This window comes from Cibotium barometz, chromosome 56, assembly GCF_041138505.1.
Source record: "Cibotium barometz isolate CiBa-2024 chromosome 56, ASM4113850v1, whole genome shotgun sequence".
NCBI lineage: Eukaryota > Viridiplantae > Streptophyta > Polypodiopsida > Cyatheales > Cibotiaceae > Cibotium > Cibotium barometz.
In genome coordinates, this window is record NC_141101.1 from 39,480,760 (window position 1) to 39,502,080 (window position 21,321).

The 21,321-nt window shown below is 38.3% G+C and overlaps 1 protein-coding gene across 1 annotated transcript; it reads left to right on the forward strand.

Moving 5' to 3' along the window:
- The first annotated feature begins 1,368 nt into the window (after positions 1 to 1,368).
- Positions 1,369 to 4,030, forward strand: LOC147607208 (pentatricopeptide repeat-containing protein At5g46580, chloroplastic-like). The gene has a single exon (XM_086791608.1). The coding sequence runs from the start codon at positions 1,468 to 1,470 to the stop codon at positions 3,595 to 3,597; it is 2,130 nt and encodes a 709-aa protein (XP_086647734.1). The 5' UTR covers positions 1,369 to 1,467; the 3' UTR covers positions 3,598 to 4,030.
- Positions 4,031 to 21,321: the final 17,291 nt, after the last annotated feature.

Here is a 21,321-nt window from a genome sequence, read left to right on the forward strand (position 1 = left end):
TATAATCGGTAATATTGCTTAAGATGAATGTGGTAAGGAGATCGTTTTTATTATTTATGGCGACAGACAAGATATTGAAGGTATTTGTCTTAATGTTTGCTATAATATAGTCATCATTGTTTACCATAATTTATTTAATCTTCATGGCTCAATTGTAGACCCCCCGTTTTGGGAAGGACAAGCAACAACATCTCTAATGATTGAACTATATTAGAGTGCACAGGTGTATTATGGTTTACAAACTTGCTTTTTATGTAGTTATTGCATTTAATTGTAAATATAATTTTTTATTGATACATTTATTTTGAAATAGGGATTTTTTTGAACCTAGATTATTGCTAGGTTTGTATGATCCAGACACTTACAACCAGAGCTTGGAATTTACAATCTAAGATTGTGAATGATTGTGGATCAGCTTCATGCACATGTAATGTTTGTAGACTAAGAAAAAGCCTAATAAGTTACATTTTTGGTGCATAGGCACTAGAAAATACATAAATTTTTGATTTGCTGTCTATAAGCTTGTTCAAACGCCATTCATCTCAGGAATTGATCCATTGAATGAGTTTTGTAAGGTTTTATCTTTCAGTTTTTATTTCTTAAAAAATTATATCTTTTAATAGCTAATGTTATTTATCTTATATATATATTTTTGGACAGATGGAGGTGAGGAGTATAGGCTTCCAAGGAGAGATAATGCAGTCGCTTGAAGATTGTTTTATGTAGCGGTGACAATCTTAACATATGTGGTATTGTAGAAAATCAATCCACAACATGAATAAAAAATGAAGGTTACAATATATTGCCATATTAGGTGCCTTCTCACTCTCATTATGACTACATGAAAGGAAAACACAGAAGGTAGAGTCTAGCCCAGAAACCAATACATAGCTAGTAAATCCTGTACCATCCACACACAAAAATGTCAGGTCAGAAAGAGTGACAAAAAAGTAGATCAATGCCCCATGCAAAACCATCATCATTGATATGCACATAAATTGGCTCATAAGTTAACAGAAACTACACAATTTACTTCTCTTTACACCACTAACAAAATTGATGTGGTAAATCACTTGGGTTGGAATGCCGGATGTATATGTATGCCAAGTTCGGTGCTTTCTTCAAAGAAAAGTAAGTGCTTCAGGAGCTCCGAGGTGGATATATATGGCTGTTCATATACAGGTAACCAAGTTGAGGACCATGAGAGTCAAAATGAGCTTCAGATATAAGGTCTATCTCTCCTCTGGTGTCCCGAAGACGAGTACGTGATCTCTTGCTCGTCGGAGATGGATCATGCCAGTGATATGCCTACTTCCAAGCGAAAATGTAATTATAAGAAAGGATAAATTCCACTAATATGCCTACTTCCAAGCGAAAATGTAATTATAAGAGAGGATAAGGTATACACAAGGTTGGCTTCTCCTTCAGTGGTGATACAAGGAACTAGCTGATAGTTTCGCCAGGGCGATGGCGGCAGCAGCAGCTACTTCATCCATGGGCTTGGCTTCTTGTATCTCCATTCGCAACAGCAGCGGAGGCAGCAGCACAGTCTCGTCCCCTCCATCTTCATCGACCCTTCCTCCATCCACCTCCACTCAGAAGCCCTTCTCTAAAGATCAGCAACAGCAGAGGAAAAAGAATACCTTGGCAGACCAGCTGCAACCACTTTCGAAAGAGTTCTTGGAAAGCCCTCCGCCATTGCGAGTGTGGACCTCCCCCACGCGCCGCAAGGCCCGTGACTCCGCCCCCAAAGAAAGGAGGAGGAGTGTGGGCGGCCTCCCCCCTGGCCCCGGCGTCTCCGCCGTCAGAGACACCCTTGCCCTCCTCGAGAAGGCGAAGGACTCTGACTTCAGCCTGGCTCCCCTTCTCGATGACGAGGTAAGCTTCCTCACATCGAAAGATATTGTTGCCATCCTTAACGCCCAAACGCGGTGGCGCCGCGCCCTCCTCTTTTTCAAGTGGCTCAAATCCAAGTCCTTCCAACTCAATTCCTATGTCTACAATGTCATGCTCAAAATCCTCAGGAAAGCCGAGCAGTGGGAGACTGGCAAGGCCTTGGTCGAAGAGATGACCCAGAATGGCATCCCACCTGACAACATCACATACTCCACAATCATCAGCTTTGCCATTCGGTGCGGTCGGCAGGACGAAGCCCTCGACTGGTTTTCCAGGATGCAGGAGGCCGGTTGCCCACCTGATTCTGTCACTTACAGTGCAGTGATCGATGTCCTTGCCAAGTCTGGTCGCATGCAGGAGGCTGACGACCTCTGCTCCAAAATGCAACAGGAGATTCGGCCCTGTGATGCCGTTGCCTACTCCCAGGTTATGAAGCTGCATGGGATGCAGAAAGACTATGACCAGATGTGGGAGGTGTATAAGAAAATGCGAGCTGCTAACATGGTTCCCAATGTGGTAACCTATAACACCCTGATCTCCTTGCTTGGAAATGCAGGAAGGTCAATGCAAGTGCTGCGGCTCTTCAATGACATGCTGGGGCATGGATTGAAGCCTTCACCGATAACCCTCAGCCTTATGTTCCGAACTTTTGCAAAAACCAGAAACGCTGATGAGGCCTTTGAATTGTACGAGCGGATAAAGAAAGAGGGATGGATAATGGATTCGGTGGTCTACAACACCCTGCTCAGCCTATGTGCACAGCTAGGCAAGGTGGATGAGGGTGAGAAAATCTGCAAAGAGCTTCTGAATTCCAAAGTTTGTCGTCCTGACGACTGGACGTGGAGGACTCTGGTTGATATGTATGTGAAGGGAGGAAAGTTTGAAGAAGCCAGGCGCATTGCCAGGGAAATGGTAAGTCGTGGTCGAACAATTGACTTGCCCGTCTACATGGGTCTCATCCAAGGATATGGTAGGAAGAAGGATTTCAAGGGTGTATTGGAATTGTTTGATGAAGTGAAGGCGGCAAATGTACCATTTGACCATATGCTGGCTGGGGCTTTACTCACTGTGCTTGTTATGTGTGAGGAGGCAGGGGCTCAGGAGAGTTTACCTCTCCTTGACAGGGTTGGTATGGTGTACCCAAAGCTGAGAAACGTTGTGGAAAATCTGTCCAAAGAAGGTCTCAGCAGAGAGGAGATAAAAGAAGACATGCGAGCTATGCTGAGCGGGGCCTCGGAGGACTGTAGAAGACCTTTTTGCAACTTGTTGATGGATTTGTGCTGGGTGAAGCAATCGGCTGACCAAGCACATGAATTGCTAGCTATTGCAGTCTCTTTTGGGCTTTACACAGATCTGCAGGCCAGGTCTCCTGTAGAGTGGTGCCTTAAGCTGCGCACACTCTCCTTCGGAGCTGCTCGCACTGCTTTGCAAGGCTGGGTGAGCAGCCTGCGAGCTGCATTGCAGGAGGAAAGTGGTGGGCTCCCTCATTTGCTCAGTATTGAAGTCGGTGTGGGCATTCAGTTAACCCCTGACGAGTCTATCCCTGTAATGAGCACATTCATATTGACACTACTGCAGGAGATGAAGGCACCTTTTCAGGAGGGCAAATCTGGCTGGCTTACTGCTAGTGCTGCTGATGTTGAGGCTTGGCTTTTATCCTTAGAGGGCTCTAAAAATTCCTCTGTCAGCTTGGCAGTGTAAAGACAGATCACTTGCCTTCTTCTCATTGAAGTTGGAGAGAGCCTTGGCTCTGATGTATTGAGAGGTTTTTATCTCTCGCACCCTCTTAACATTGCGGATTTGATGCTTACACACACTTTCTTTACTTAAGTAACCGAGTGGCTGGTGCCTGCTGAAAAGAAACGGGTGAGCACGTAGGCATTATCTTACAAATAGCAGTGCTTTTCTTTATGATTTGTGTTTACAGGACTTAATGGACCAGCTGGCATCTACATGCCAAGCTTTGTGAAGGTGCAACCCAATCATATGCACCTATTTGTTTCACTTTGAAGTGGTTCCTTTCTGATACATCTCTGGCAAAGGAGATGTTGCTAGGTTTATGGGACTTATTCACTACCTTATATATGTAAACATTTTTCTTTGTCAATATCAAGTACCATTTTCATTGGTGATAGGGTGTGCTGTTTGCATGGTAGGGACACATAGAAGATGAGATCATCAGCCACCTATGCAACCCTGTTGTCTTGAAGACTGTGTGGGCAGCTCTAATAGAGGAGCATGGTCTCAAATCTGTTTAGGTTGGTGGAATATTGTATTTCAGTTAACTGGACCCTGTATTTTATTGGTAAGATAATCTGGGTATGCTCTAGGCATCTTCCACTTCAGCACTTTTTTGACATTGTTTTACACTTGGTCTCATGGGCCATTCTTGGAGGGGGGCAAACTCGAGAGATTCACAATTACATGAGAGGATTATAGTCAGACCTTCTAATATCCTATTTTCAGAGGGCAGTTCTACATAGAGCCAGACCTATGATGGGGATGAGGACGTGCTCAGATGTACCCCACTTGAGAATGGCTTGAGAAACAATGATGGGGATGAGCCAGACACATGATGGAGATGAGCCAGACCCATGATGGGGATGAGGACGTGCTCAGATGTACCCCACTTGAGACTGGATTGAGAAACAATGATCACATGGCACCCTCATGACTACGGCTTGCTCTAGGTTAGTGACACTACATGGGGTAAGGCTATTTATGAGACCTTTTAGGAGATTATAGGCAGACATTCTCACTGGCAAGGAGGACCTTTTTTATCTCATTGGGTCTAGAAGAGATTGCAAGAATTGTAACAATTGTATCTGATAAATGATAGTTTCCTTGTCTAAGGGGACACATTAATGCTCTAGTGGAGACTCTCGTGTCTTATTCTCTTCTGGACTTTCAGTGATGCCATATGCACCTTTTATCACAATAAATGTCAATGCAACAATTATAGTCTCATGGGCCAATTATAGAGAATAGGGTGGTGGGGATAGCAAACATAAAAGGCTTTGTTGGGCATATGCCTTCGCTTCCATAAGGGTCCTAAGAAGACCCTAAGAATACCATGGATCCAACTAAGTCCTCTGATGATGCATGTTTGGCAATAGCTGGCTCACTACTGAATACTTCTCTCATTCATTTTAGAACAATGTTTGTCTGTGTATCAATCTTCAATCTTTTCCTAGGGCCTTCACCAACCTTATCCACTATCCTATCCCTTGGCCAATGTCAATGTTATTTGCAACCTATCCAAAATGTTGTATGATAACAAGCTGCTTTACAAAGACTTTTGCAGGAGGCAAGTGTTATCAACAACGACCATAGTGGTGAGCAACCTTATGCTTAGCAACTGATGTTTAACCATTGTGTTTGAAGAGCATGCTTGCTAAAAATAAGTGGAGTTTGCAAGGAGGGTGAACAATGTGAGAAAAGTTTGCTGGCTAAATGTGAAGAAGTGGGAGTTTGTAAAATATGGTTACAAAAGGTGAAGGAAACGTAGTATGTTGTGTAGGACGAGCATGGAAAAGCAAAATTTCAAAAATGAGTCACGAGACTAAAATATTTTGGAGTGTAAATTTCCCGGCTGACATTCAAAAATTTCGGTTGGAATTCGACTTTGCCTTTAATTTGAAGGGATGAAATTTGTAAACTTTAGTTATAAATCCCTACATTTATATGATTTCTAGTGATTTTCAAGTCTAAATCCAAGTTAAGCCTAAGCATAACATTTTTTTCCACCCCAATTGTTGGGGTGCTTCAGCATCATTAGAAGTGCCACATGATCTTTACAACCACCCAAAGGGCAACCTTTAGGAGTATCAGAAGTAACATAAAAAATATATAGTAAATATAGGTCACAATACTAAGACTATAAATGAGATTGCATGTCACTTACTCTTCATTGTATGCCATTAGGATTATTTGAGCTACATCGAAATTTATCAAGCTAAACCATGGACATGCATTAACTAATGAAGTATGTTGTGCATTAAGAACCGAGGAATATATACATGATTTTGAACATCGAATGGGAGATTTGATACAACCAAGCCGCACAAGATTACATTACATTAGTTACTTTAGACAAGCAACCCACTTTACAATCACGATGATGAAAAGGGCATAGCAAACCTATGAACCGTTATGATAATCCTATCGTTGACCTCCCTCAAAACATTGGACAAAACATAAATCTCCTTCGCATCGAAAGGGAAAAATTGCGCGGTGCCTCACACCGAAAGTCTAACGTGAAACGAGGGGACAAAATAACTCAAAGCTCTGACATTCGACTTATGCATTTCCCGAATAGCTGATTTCTTTAACTGCAATTCTTGGAGCTCCTGCATCCTGGCTTGGTCACCAATCCTTTGTGCGTTGAGCCTTGTGTCACGTGAATGACTTGCCTCTGTCACTTCTGTGATCTTAACTTTCTTCGTCAAAGATGGGATTTCCAAAATTCCCTTCATTCTCTTGTCACTAAGTAGGGCAGGCTCCAACATATAGTCATATCTAAACCTCAGCAAACCAAGTGAGTTCATGTCTTTCGGCATCACAGTGACTGTGTGCAAGCACGGCAAGGACATAGCTATCCTGAAAAAACTCGACAAGCCAGTCTTCCGCAGCCTCTTACAAATATCCTAGGGCGGCAGAGGCCTGCCAACGCATATTAATGCCAAAATTCTCGCATATAGACCGGACTACACACTGGAATGGCAACTTTAGAACTGCGCAATGCATATGTTTCTCCACCTTCCTTAGTTCAAGAAGGACGGATCTATGCTGGTCGTATCTGCGTCTCCTCATTGAGTGCAGTGCAGAAATTTCCTTTCCCGAACTAGCTTCTCTACCTAATTGAGGATCATCTGTAGATGAGAGCCTTGCAGTCTTCTTAGTACGCGCCATCTGAAAATAGTCATAATGTTACATAATAAGCTTCTCAATAAATACATAGGACAATAATACAAAAACTATTGAAAAAGTTAACTTGGATAAAGAATTAGCTTTAAATCACTACAACGTGATATGGGTACTTCACACAAAATCTACATCAACTCCTCGCGTTGTATTGATTTCTTAAAGAGACCCTTTCATTTACCAAAATAACACAAGAACAATACACCTAACAACACCTATGACGATAAAATAGGTCCAAATCACTACATTGCGATAGAGGCATATCAGACCTAATCGTCATACCCTAAACGCGCTGTAGTGATTTCTTGCACAGAGCATTTCATTTCACAAAGTAGGTCATGGAAATAAGTAATAGATAACATGCACGACACAAAACAATGTATACGACAAGAAAGTATGTCCAAAACACTATAACGCCATATGGCTACATCAGAAAAAATCGTAATTTATTCTTCGCGTCGTGTGGTGACTTGTCAGACATTGCCTTTCGTTTGACCCAATATCTAATGAATATAGGTAAAACATGATATATATGATTGAATATAACATTTAAGGCATTGCCTTTTGTTTGTCTCCCAATATAACCTAATAACACCTATGATGATAAAATAGGTCCAAATCACTATATCGTCGTGCGATAGAGGCATATCAAACCTAATCGTCATACCCTCGACGCGCTATAGTGATTTCTTGCACAGAGCATTTCATTTCACAAAGTATGTCATGAAAATAGTTAATAGATAACATACATGACACAAAACACTATAACGCGATATGGCTACATAAAAAAAAATCGTAATTCATTCTTCGCATCGTGGTGACTTGTCAGACATTGCCTTTTGTTTGACCCAATATCTAATGAACGTAGGTAAAACATGATATATATGATTGAATATAACATTTAAGACCAGGAGTGAATTCTTGATAACTTACCAAAGAATTACGTAGGGAAAATGTTGAAGTGATGGACGCTTGCTTGATAAATCGTAGAGATGGCGTAGATGAGGCACGACAGAGGAATACACGTAGCTGAAGAAGGCAGAACGAAACTGCGGCAAAAGACAAGGACACTTGACATTTTTATCGAGGACGAGTACCACATTTACCGAGGACAAGCACGACACACATGCAAAAGAGCATGTCCACATGTGCCGAGGAGGACGTGGGGCCGTACTCATGATGATTACGATCAATCAAATTTTGACACGTGTCATCATATATGTGCGCAGAGGACGTGGTGTGCCATCATGCATGTTTGCCACGTGTACAGACTGTTAGTTTCCGTGGATAAAGGTGACCAACATTCATTATTCGTTGCTTCTTGCTCTTGTGCAATTTTTCTCACAGTCATCTCGTGCAATTTTTCTCGCAGTCTTCACCTTCACCCTGCTTCTTGCTCTCCTATAGTCAACTTCGTTGGTTGCTTCTTGCTCTCCTAGTGAATTTCGCGGTATGTTTTTGAATATTTTCGTGTTTCAATTTGGCCGAAGTTGTATAATTGTTTTATAAATATTCCATCAAAGATTGCTGCTTTTAGAATTTTAAGAATTTAATTTATTTCTCCCAAATATGTCATCAAATCACTACAACGCGAAGAGGGATCTCGGTGAGAACTAATGTACCCATATGGTGTTGTAGTGATTTTGCCCACAATGGTAATTTTCTTGCATAAATTTCTTGAAAGCACTACAACGCAAGAAGAGGTCTTGGTGCAAACTCTCTCAAGCATATCGCGTTATAGTGATTTGTTCTACTGTCGTTCTTTTTTTTCTTTTTCAAAGATTTCATCATTTAGATTCTTAAGAAATTATTTTTTTCCTTACAAATAATTGATCAAATTACTACAGCCCGAAGAGGGGAGTCGGTGAGAACTCTCCCACCCATATCACGTTATAGTGATTTGTCCTACTGTCGTTCTCGTAGTTAGTGATTTTTCTTACAATCGTCATTGCCTTTGAAATATTTCATCAAATCACTATAATGTGAAGAGAGGGCTCCTTGTGAATTCTCCCACACATATCGTGTTGTAGTGATTTTGGCACATTTTTCCTTGCAATTTCATTTTCTCACTAATATTTCATCAAATTACTACAACGCGACTAGAGATGTCAGTGAGATTTCTCCAACGCATATCGCGTTATACTGATCTTGACTAATCCTTTATTATCTTACACAGAACTTTTGTCATCCTGACATATTTCTTGGCTTGTAGATGGAACCTTTCAGGATTGAGGTTGAGTCTGATGTTGGCCTTCAAGAAACCCCAGATGAAAAGTTGTTCGACTTCCTGTATAAAGTTTGATGGCATCATCGCCATCCTGAAATCTCTACATGTTTAATTTCAATATCTCCATCGAAGACATGATCATTTCTGCTCGTTTGTATCTTGAGGAGAAAGGGCAACGATTTCAGTAGACTACTTTGAGTGGTACAGTCATGTTTGACGGCCTACAGTACGTACACGTGAATGATATCATGCCTTCAACAACCCTGAGACAAAAGTTGAACAGGGATGTTTTAAAGGTGCCAGATGATAAGAAAAAGACACAAAGTAAGTGCCCCATTCACAATCTCAAAAGTGTCGTCTTGTTGCTTACCATTATGGATTTATCTGCTACCTGCATGTGGCTCCTTGAGGATGAAGAAGTTGCAAATGAAAAAATTGAGGAGAAGCCAGAGGAACCTCCAAGAGCAAAAGATGAAGTTCAAGAGATTGCAGAGGAGGAGATAAACTTGGCTGCAGAGAGGGACTTAAGTGAGCAGTTGGATATTGATGCGCTCAGAAGAGAAGACACCTTAGTGGTTATAGGTGACGAGCAGCCCTCTATGATAGAGGAAGCAGGGGACATTCCAACCCCACTACTCCCACATTTCCTATTGGTAACAAAGAATATTTGTTAATTACAAATATTCAAGCTCTCTTTGACATAAGGGAAGACTATTGTCTGGCCATCATTGCACAGAATCTTGAGGAAGATGAAGATTTTGTGGATCCAGATTTGGATAAGTATCTCTTATTGGATTCAAATGTCAACAAGGACAGTGAGTTCAAATTTGTTGCCGACACATTATCCATGATGTACAAGGATGCAAAAAGCTATGAATCCAACCTTCCCACTGAAGGGGAATTTCAGGCTATTTAGGAAAGATATAATACTTCACACATGGGAAGGGAAGGGGTGCCCTTATCAAGACAGTCCAAGACACTAACTCAACAATCAATATATGGACAAATGATTTACTTGTTAATGACAAAAATCAGAAGGTGTGTTTACTTGTTAATTACTTTTTATCATGCTGAGTAGCTTATTCTATTTGTTGTGTTGGCTCATCGACAATATTGTTTTGCAGCTGGTTGTGTTTGAGGATGAGTTTCTCTGTCGCAGAGCAGGCAAACGCATGGGAGGACTCAGAATGGACTCAGCACTGGGAGAGTACATAAACTGATTGAAGTTTCCACAATTCATTATATTTCACCAGAAATTCTCGAAAGACAATGTAATCGACATTATCTAGATACCTTGGGGCATATCCTGTCAGGTGGAATGCAGACAAAGTCATGCTTTTGGAGAAGCAGTTAGCATTGTGAATCTTTGGGCAGGCCCCTAGAGTCTATGCACTAAGGAGTAAATATTACTTAGCCTATACTGCTTATGGATTGGTGTGTGGGATTAAGGATCCCAATATGCTAAGTGATTATGGCAAAAGGGACTTCTGAGATTCACAAAATTGAGGGTTCCTCCAGTTTGCCAGTTATTACGGGATATTGCAGAGCCATCTTCAAAAAGGGCAAGGCTTCATGCACCCGAGGATATTAGTGAGCAGGTTAAGTAGTAGTAGTATATTCCTATCTCTTGTAATAATATTCTCTCTCGTGTAATAATATTCCTATCTCTTGTAATAATATTCTCTCTCGTGTAATGTCATGACAATTTGCATATGATCATTTCTGAATTTGAAATGTTAATCATGGACCTATGGGTATCCAAATCTTCCCATTTCTTTGTTTTGTTACTCGCCATTCTGCATGCTTAATACTTGCATTAGATCTCCTCCATATATCTTGTTTTCTTTCTTTATTCACAAGTTTTACTGCTTGATTAATTTGGGATGCTTTGAACTGCTGCTTCTTTTTGGCTTTGTGTACAAGCTTCCTATATGTCCACTGATTCCTCTAAACAGTTAGCTTTTTTTGCTCCTCCACCATGTCTTGTATGATTGAAATATCCGGAGCGTGCTTGATAATGTGTTTTCTCCATTCCCTGGGTTGACCATATTGATAAACTACCATACTTCTTTGCAAACCAAGGAGTATGATGGTATATAATATACTTCAAGAGAATAAAAGAATACAATAATTAGTATATTTTTTAATATACATTATAAAAACTAGTTCAATGCATAATTAATCTAATACCATATAGTGGGTGATGTGTTGATCCGTCCATGCATCAATCATTGATCTCTTGAAATCATTTAGCACTGTTTGAAATATTTCATGGTCCTCCTTCGTCCACACTTTCTTGTCACAGAACTTAAACATAGTGTCGAGATTTCCACACCTTGGCTTTCCGTGTTCTTGCTTGACCATTGTCTACGTGGTCTAGAACTGCATTGTGAACGCACTTCCATCTGTTGTATTTTATGATCTGCACTGATCGTCTTCTTCTATGACCTTCTAGTGTTGGTTCAAATAGAAACCTTCTTGCTTTACACCCTCAATGGAAGGTTTCTTAGGTACATTCTTCCCATCCTTAGACCTTTTTTCATCTTGTTCAATTTTTGCATGTCCACCATGCAAACCAATGTTTGATAGAACTTTCTCTAGTGCTTTGATGAATGTAACCTTTGCTGTATTGGGCTGTAGAGTCTATGCAAAACATATGTATAAAAACAAGAAGTTTTCAATGATTCTACAAAGAGCATGCATTGTACAAATGTGGACACTTGACAATGGAATATCGAGAATTGGCTTGAAGTTTGGGTCTTTCAAGTGCCTATCCACCGTCGGTGCCTTCTTCCAATACCTCTTATCAAACAGCTTTGTATTGCACATGCAATATAAGCAGGGACTTTTTGAATTGGCACCCTTTGATACATTGTGCATACATTTCAGAGTTTTAAGATCACCCGCCATATGCCACTTCACCTTATATTGTCCCATGCCTTCCACATCCAATATTTTACCATTTCTCTGCTCGCGCTGATGATCTCGGGTATCGATGTCTTATGAAAGACCCAATGCAGAACATCAAAATTCTCTGATTCTACCTACAATACATAAGAAACATAGGAATGCAACACCCATTAGTGTTTTTTATATGTAATTCTTTTTTCACAAACATATCCGAGCCTAATAAATTTTACCTCAAACGATCCCAACGACAATATATTGTTTTCAGATTGAACACTAAACCATCTAGGATCATCTTTTAGAATAGATGTATCAAGTGCCCTGTTCATCAGTGTGATGGTAACCCTTTCTAACTTTCTCTCCTTCACAATTTGACACTCGTCAAGCTTTAGCACAAATTTGAGGACACCATCACATTCTTCAGGAGTAATTTCAAACAACTGAACAGCATATGATTGTAAGGCCTCCAAGTCGTAGAAAATATTATTGTATCTATTGTAGACCACATCTCCTATTGGTGCAGCATAGGTGTCTTCAATATGAAATGGGGTTCCTAGTGCTTGCAGTACCTCTTTGTTTACTTGTTTACGCTTTTTTTAAACCAAAGAAGGATGTGGCAATAATGATCCTTTTATACTAGAATCCTTTATCTTTTCCTGTAAAGTCTTATAAATGGCTGAGTACCCTCTGTGTGATATACCAACCTCATCAAGTATTGTCTGGATGTCCCGTGGATTGAGTTGATTATCTTCGAAAAAGTTATCTATTTGCTTTTTTGAGACCTTCTTATATTTCTTCTTGTTCATCAATGTTTCTGTATACTGGCGATCTAAAAGAAGACTTAAATGTGCGCCAGAAGGTTCTATTGTTGAATCAGGGTGCAATAATGATTTGATATCATATTGAAATACAAAAATTGATATACATGAACATATGCAATAATGATTGCTATTCATAAAATATCACAATAGAAACAATAAACCAGTTAATAGAAAGGAGCTTACTTGATTGCATGTATTCTCTTCTTGATGCCACCACCTCCTAGCTTCATTTGCTCAATATCCCTTAGTTTTTTTGGTCATTTACGGAGACCTAATGAGGTCTTCTTATGTCTTAATTCAGACATTTGTTTTTTAAGCCCTGAAATGGTTTGCTTATTGCTTAATAACTTCTACACACAATGCTCCATGGTTTTCTTCAAATGAATGTGCTCCTTTTCAAACAAATCTCTTTCTAATTTAAGAACATTGCTTGTTGCTTCCAAATGATGTGTATATCCTAGGAGCCCATTATAGCCATCTCCAACAAAGTTAAGCAGAGATGTCGTATTCCTAAATGGGGGGTGGAGTTTCTAAAAGGGTCTTTTGAATATAACCTCCCATCAATCCATAAATCTATGTTTTTCTTCCCTTGCATCCCCAACATTTCTTTAGAAGCATTACACAAAGTATTAGGTTTAATTTTCTTACTTAGAGGTTCATATTCATGTTCAAGCTCGATGTGCAGGTTGTAAATGTCTCTTTTCTCTGTATTTCTCCTTGCTCTTAATCCCTCTGCCATCCTCTTGATTCTCTCTGTGTTCCTCCTTGCTCTTGATTAGTAGAAAAATCTGAATGGAAAGAGAAAGGTGCCAAAATAGTAAAAAGAAGTAAAGAGTCCAACTAATTTGCAAGAAAAACCTTAATTTTAAAGGTACCAATACCTGCAAACTTTGATATGTAATAACTTCGAAATTTGAGGTAAAGTTTCTTATAGGGAGGGAAGTCGAAAACCTTCGAAATTTGAGATGAAATTTCCAGGGAGGGAACTCGAACTATTTTTGGATGATCCTTGGTTCAAATTTCAAGAAATATTCTATTTCGGCTTGTACGTAGAGATTTTGACATATAAGCCATTAAACTTGGAGAATTGACCAATTCATTGTTCACGTAGTACATATAGTACATGAACAGATATTGAAGACTTCGAGAACTGACAATATTTTATCATTTTTTATGTACATTTAAGAATAGAAATATATCTTCTATATCTCAAGAAAATGCTAAGAGAAAATATGCCAAAATCAATTTCACCTTATTTTTAGGCTTTTTGGATTATCTCTCTCTAAGCTTAGTTGTTGGCACTTCTTAGAGGGCCCAAAGTTGAGTCCAAAATTTTCCAAATGATACGCTTTTTTCGAAAAATATCTCTAAGGTCGTTCACGTGCGTATAGCGCCTAAGCTAATTAGGGCAAATAGACACCCATTTGATCCAACGAAGAGTACGCCAAGCCTCTTGAGGATGTAATGGGCTGTGGGAAAGTATTTAAAAAAAATTTGTGATTACTCATTAAGGAGCATTTAGGCACTAACATGGCCACGATAGAGGGATTGCTAGGGATTACACAAGCACTGAACCCAATGGCTGACATCTTCGAGCCATTGAGAACTATGCCACAAATTCACCTCCCAATGCCATTGGCCATGCCTATAACCAGTGTGTCATCTGGTTTTACACCCCCTATGACTTCGATCCCACCGGGCTTTGGTCCCTTGTCTAACATTCCTGTACGTCCTATAAGTACCAACCCTTTCTTGGACTCCCACACCTTGGACATACTGAAAAGTCTAGAAATGGGGGTGGCCCAAGGACTCAGTGAGTCTCTTCCAACACACAAGAGCACTCACATACGGCCTCAGTGACTCATACAGAAATACGGCCATATAAATTTTTAAAATTATGGGCAAATATGATGGAACAACAGACCTTGTTCAATTTTTTCAAATGTTTGAACAGAGATGTGAAGCCTTCGAAAACCCCAACTGCCCCACTAAGGTACATGCGTTGAACTTATGCTTAGAGGGAAAAGCTATTCAATGGTTCATCACATTGATGCGCTAGCGATCAAGACCAACTTCAAAACCTTGAAATCGGCCTTTATACATGCTTTTCTAGACAAGGTGATAGGTGGAGTGTAGTAACAAAACTCTATTCAATTGAGCGTCAACCAAATGAATCCATTAGAGACTTTGTCCTTTGGATAAAACTCTTGGACTCACGTTGTGAGCCATGGGAAAAATTAAACGATGTTCAATTCAAGAGATGTTTCATGATGGGCTTAAAGAATAATAGCTTACACAACTTGATCATTGTATCCAATCCGAAAACATTCGATCAATGTTGTAAAGAAGCAATACGTTTAGATGACAACATGCTAGAAAGTGATCATGCTACGAGGTGTTCCTCATCCAAACCAAGTGAAGTAATGGCAAAAGAAAGATCGATCTCGAAATTGACATTCCCAGAATTTTATGTAGCCTTGCTTAAAACATTACAGAAAGCAGTCACCTATAAGACAAGATGAAAACCTTCAAAACCAGACATCCTTAATGCCTCTAATAGTGAGGAGCAAAATGCCTTGTCTTGAATGCAATCAATACGACCATCCCAATCCTCATTGTGCATACAAGGCACCTGTTCTTCTATACTGCATATATTATAAAACCTTTGACCATGATAGTAAAAAGTGTCCCACTTCATCCAAAATTGTAAGATTCCTCCCCAGCCTCTCAAGATGTCTAGCATCTTCCCCTGTAATCAATCCCCTCTTCAGAAATATAAAAGATCTTGTCTCTGCCTATTTTGACATAGAGAGAGAAAATATTCTAGAGAGAGAATATTCAAATTTTGAATATTTTTAGATAAAAAAATTTCTCATATTATTAAAATGAATTCTCCTAAAATAAAAATTCAAAAAGAACTTTCCAATGTGCAATTGGAATTTATTGGAAATGGATATAAAGGACCTTAGCCTAAGGATTTAGATTTTCAGAAATTTTTGGATTATGGTCCAATTAAGGTTCCTATGGGCCAATAGCATCAATCCATGTGTAGGGAGGAGATAAATCCAATTTGTAACAGAAGATACCCAAAAATGATTAAATGCTCACATAAGATGAAGAGTTGACTATGTACAAGGTTTATTAGTAAGAAACTATGAGCAATATTAAAAATATGAGATATTTTGGGTATCCAAAAATGAGTAAATGCTCACATAAGATGAAGAGTTGAAAATGTACAAGGTTTATTAGTAAAAAACTATGAGCAATATTAAAAATATGAGATATTTTGGGTATCCAAAAATGAGTAAATGCTCACATAAGATGAAGAGTTGAAAATGTATAAGGTTTATTAGTAAAAAACTATGAGCAATATTAAAAATATGAGATATTTTGGGTATAATGATTCCATTTTGACACATATGTAAGGAAGGGGAGTCCATTAAAGGAGGTGCATATTTCACATGCTTGAATGAGTTTTAAACTCATAAAAATTGAGATATTTAATCTCTCCTCTCTCCTAATTCAAGTCTCTCCTCTCTCCTAATTCAAGTCTCTCCTCTCTCCTAATTCAAGTCTAGTTGCAAAAAGTTAGCTCAACTGACCTAAAAATGGTCAAAAATTGACCAAACTGAGTTGGAAAATTCTAGAATCAGTTTGTTTGGTTAGGAGCTCACTTTTTCCTATAAATAGAGGCCTTCCCCTTTGTTGAAACTCAACAATGTTTAATGCATTGTTACTCTACTCCACCGAAGCCAAGAACTGTGAATTCATTAATAATTCACTAGTTTTTGACACTTCCCTCTTTCTTCAATCCCCATTGGTGGCTCCATCAACATACTAAACCAATTGATTGGTTGGGGGCCTCTACCGTGAACAAAGAATCAAGCAAATTGTAAGATAAAAGGTAAATTTTGATCTTTTCTATAATTTCTCAATGTTTCTCTCTTCTCAACTCCTCTCAAGCTTGAGAAGCTTAATTGGAATGGTTTTTGAATGCTATTGAAATTAATTGATGAATGGTAGTGAAGAGTTACATAATTTGATGAATGCTATTGAAGTTAATTGATTAATGATAGTAAAGAATTACATAAATTTTTATTTATGCTTAATTCTAATGGTTTTTATGTAATTTCTCTCTTTCACTCAAGAAATGGTCATACTCATGACCCATTCTCAATCCAAATGAATCTTTTCATAAAGCTTTTCCTTAATCCAAGATTAATCTATGCTTGAGACTAAATTAATGATTTTTTTTCTATGCTTTTAGTTTATGTATTTCATGATTATTTTTGATTCAATTCATTATGGATTAATGGTCCAATTAGGAATCATTCTAATCATTCCCTTAAAGATAAGCTTTATCTTTTAAAATAATTGAGATTTATCAGTTATAGCAGCGGAGCTATGGCAAAATTTTATAAAAATTTACACAAAATGATTTCATTCAAAGCATGAAAAGAGGACTTCCTACCATATTCTAGGAATTATCATCCTAGATTAATTAAAAGAATTTCATTGTAATCATGGAGAAATTGAATTTTTATATTATGCATAAAGGATAAATTTTTATATCAAAAGTGTTACTTTTATCATTTTTATTTTCATGCATAGAAGTATGCATAATGGATAAATTTTTATATCAAAAGTGTTACTTTTATCATATTTTAAATTCATGCATAAAGGTATGCATAAAAGTTGATTATTTTATTATAAAAGTGTGACTTTTATTATAATTGAATTTCATACATAAAGGTATGCATAAAAGTTGATTATTTTATTATAAAAGTGTGACTTTTATCATAATTGAATTTCATGCATAAAGGTATGCATAAAAGTTGATTATTTTATTATAAAAGTTGATTATTTTATTATAAAAGTGTGACTTTTATTATAATTGAATTTCATACATAAAGGTATGCATAAAAGTTGATTATTTTATTATAAAAGTGTGATTTTATTATAATTGAATTTCATACATAAAGGTATGCATAAAAGTTGATTATTTTATTATAAAAGTGTGACTCTTATCATAATTGAATTTCATGCATAGAGGTATGCATAAAAGTTGATTATTTTATTGTAAAAGTGTTACTTTTATCATATTGGATTTCATGCATAGAGATATGCATAAAAGATATTCTTTTTATACTAAAAGTGTGATTTTCATCATAAATGGATTTTATGCATAACTTAGATGCATAAGAGAAATTCTTTTATTCTAAAAGTGTAATTCCTACCAAATTGAATTTATGCGTAAGAAGATGCATAAAAGTTTGATTTTTAATTCAAAGTGTCATTCTCATCTAAATTGAATTTATGCATAGGAAGATGCATAAAAGAATAAAATTTCAATTCAAAAGCGTTATTCTCATCTAAATTGAATTTATGCATAGGAAGATGCATAAAAGATGGATTTTTAATTCAAAAATATCAATTCTCATCCAAATTGAATTTATGCATAGGAAGATGCATAAAAGATTGAATTTTAATTCAAAAGTATCATTTTCATTTAAAATGAAATTATGCATATGAAGATGCATAAAAGATTGATTTTTACTTCGAAAGTATTAATCTCCTTAAATGGAATTTATGCTTAAATAAATGTGTAAAGAAATCTTATATCAAATATAAAAATTCTCTTGTATTCTATAAATAGATATGAGATGTGATAGGATGTGATAAGAGGTGTATAAGATGTGATAAGAGGTGATAAGATGCTTATGAAATAAGTTAGCAGGTGATAAGATGAATTAAGATGTGATAAGATGTGTATGAGATGAGGTAAGAAGTGTATGTGATAGGATAAGATGTATATGGGTCGTGATAGGGCAAGAATGGATGTGATGTAAAAGATTAGATGTGAAGGCATATGGGGATATATGAATGGGAATGTGGAAATGGATGTATGTATGTGGATGTGTGAATGTGGAGATGGGAGTGTGGATGTATGAATGTGAAAATGGATGTATGCATGAAGATGAATATGCATAGATGTGAATGTGGATGTAGATGTGGATGTATGTATGTGTGTGGATGTATAGATGTGAGGATGTATAGATGTGAATGGGAATGCGGATGTGGATGTATGTATGTATGTGGATGTAGATGTGAATGTATAGATGTGAATGGGAATGTGGATGTGGATGTATGTATGTATATGGATGTAGATGGATGTATGTATGTATGTGGATGTAGATGTATGTATGTATGTGGATGTAGATGTGAATGTATAGATGTGAATGGGAATGTGGATGTGGATGTATGTATGTCTGTGGATGTAGATGTGAATGTATAGATGTGAATGGGAATGTGGATGTGGATGTATGTATGTATGTAGATGTGGATATATGAATGATAATGTGATAATGGATGTATGCATGTAGATGTGGATATATGGATGTGAATGTGAATGTGGATGTGGATGTATGGATGTAGATATGGATGTGGATGTATGTATGTATGTGGATGTAGATGTGGATGTATAGATGTGAATGGGAATGTGGATGTGGATGTATGAATGTGAATGTGGATGTGGATGTGGATGTATGGATGTGGATATGGATGTGTATGTATGAATGTGGATGTATAAATGAGGATGTGAAAATGGATGTATGCATGTAGATGTGGATGTATGGATGTGAATGTGAATGTATGGATGTGAATGTGAATGTATGGATGTGAATTAATGTGTCGTCGTCGATATGAGGAAATGGATGAGAATGAGTACACATTGAATGGAATGTGGAATAAGTAATGTGGACTAAGGAGAGATAATGTGGAAAGACGAGAGTTTGATTTAGAAACTGTATTTTGTGACTGTTTGTAAATGACTGTTTTATGTCAAGAATGCTGGGGAAGCATTTTGACCGTCTTGTGGATTAAGGTCATGAAGACCTAACTATTAAAGTTGCAACTGCTGACGGAGAGTCAATGGAGAACGTCTCGCGTAGCAAGATCGACCGAGGTCTTGACCAGCCTCGGTTCGATTTAAATGGTGAGCTTCCGGGTACGGTGGATGAGAGACCAAGGAAGCGGCCTATGAGTGAAGCGCTAGGTCACCTGCGAAGGATCCTAGAGGGTGCTGACCATACGGTGTTCGGGCTCTGGGTCGCCTAGGATACCCACACGTGTGTCGAGGAAGATATTGGAACAAGGAGTAAGAGTTGTTTTCTGAAACCGGGCATGGATCTGATTGATTGACCTTGCTGGTCTTCAATGGATGAGTCCATGGCTCTTTATATGGATCTGTTGGTTGATCTTGTTGATCTTCAACGGAGAGTCCATCTTGATAAGTGATTATATTGCCGAGTATTATGGGCTAGGAACTATTGAAAAGGCCCCTGAGTGGACAGGTGGTGAGCGTTCTGGTTCCAATGATGCCATAGATACTCTGATGAAGGAATGATGGGAAGTTAAGAATCAACCAGATGATTTGGAAGATTGTGATCAGTGATACTATGGTTCATTAAAGGATTGTTTTAAAACTGGTTGAATCTGTGAAAAAGGCAATTTCATATTGGGTGTGTAAGTGGTGTGACTAGTTTTATTTTTGCATGAACATCTCTGGCTAGGGGGCCTGGGAACTCTTTTCCCTGGTACCTGGGACAAAAATCAAATTCTAAATTGGATCCCATTACTACAGTGGTTGGGCGGTTGGCTAATCCATGGGACTGGATGGGGTTAGGCTGGACTGATGGATCCATAAATCGAGACTCAATTTCTGTTACTATGATAGATAAAGTAAATCCCGGATAGTAATTGTTCTATGGATAGGAATCAACGGCTGTGCCTCTTGATGGGGAAAAAAGCATTGATCCCAATGATCCAAGTGCAAGTTTCTTCCTTGATCTGACCAAGTATCTTTATAGATACAGTCGGATCAGCTTGATCAGAAATGGTCTTGACTACGTTAGAGTAAAAGTTATCCTGGTGGAATCGCTCGTGCTTTCCGGGTAAAAGAAGTTTTCTCGGTTTTGGTTTTGGATAAACCGACGGATTATTCTCTTGTCCGGATATCCGTGGGTGAGGCCCCGAGTGTGGGACCCTACCCCTCGCAAGATGTGCTACTTTCGCTGCTAGCATCCGAATCCATTGCGCAGTGGGGATAGGGATCTCACAAAATTGTACTCAAAACCTCCATCTCCCGTGCACCAGACAGAAAGAATCCAAAGGGTAGAAAGTGCTCAAGAAGCAGTTAGTCGGACACTTCAGTGTTTCTATTGTCATGGACCTCACAAGCTAGAAAACTACACAGTTTGGAATACTTCCATGCCCATAGTCACTGACACCTTGCGAACCAATGTGTGAACGATGTGGCATTGATCACATGTTCCAAGATTGTCCAAGACGAGTTGCTTCAATGCAACTTATCTCACAAAATACAACTCTTAACATCTTAAGTGTACAAAACGGGCAATTGTCCACGGTGCCCTTAAATGTGCTTACATGCTTACAAGCCAAGGCATGACAAATAGTCAAAAAGAACTTAAAAGACAATACCTCAACATGGGTAGAAGAACATGTTTTAAAATAGAACCGAAAAGAGAA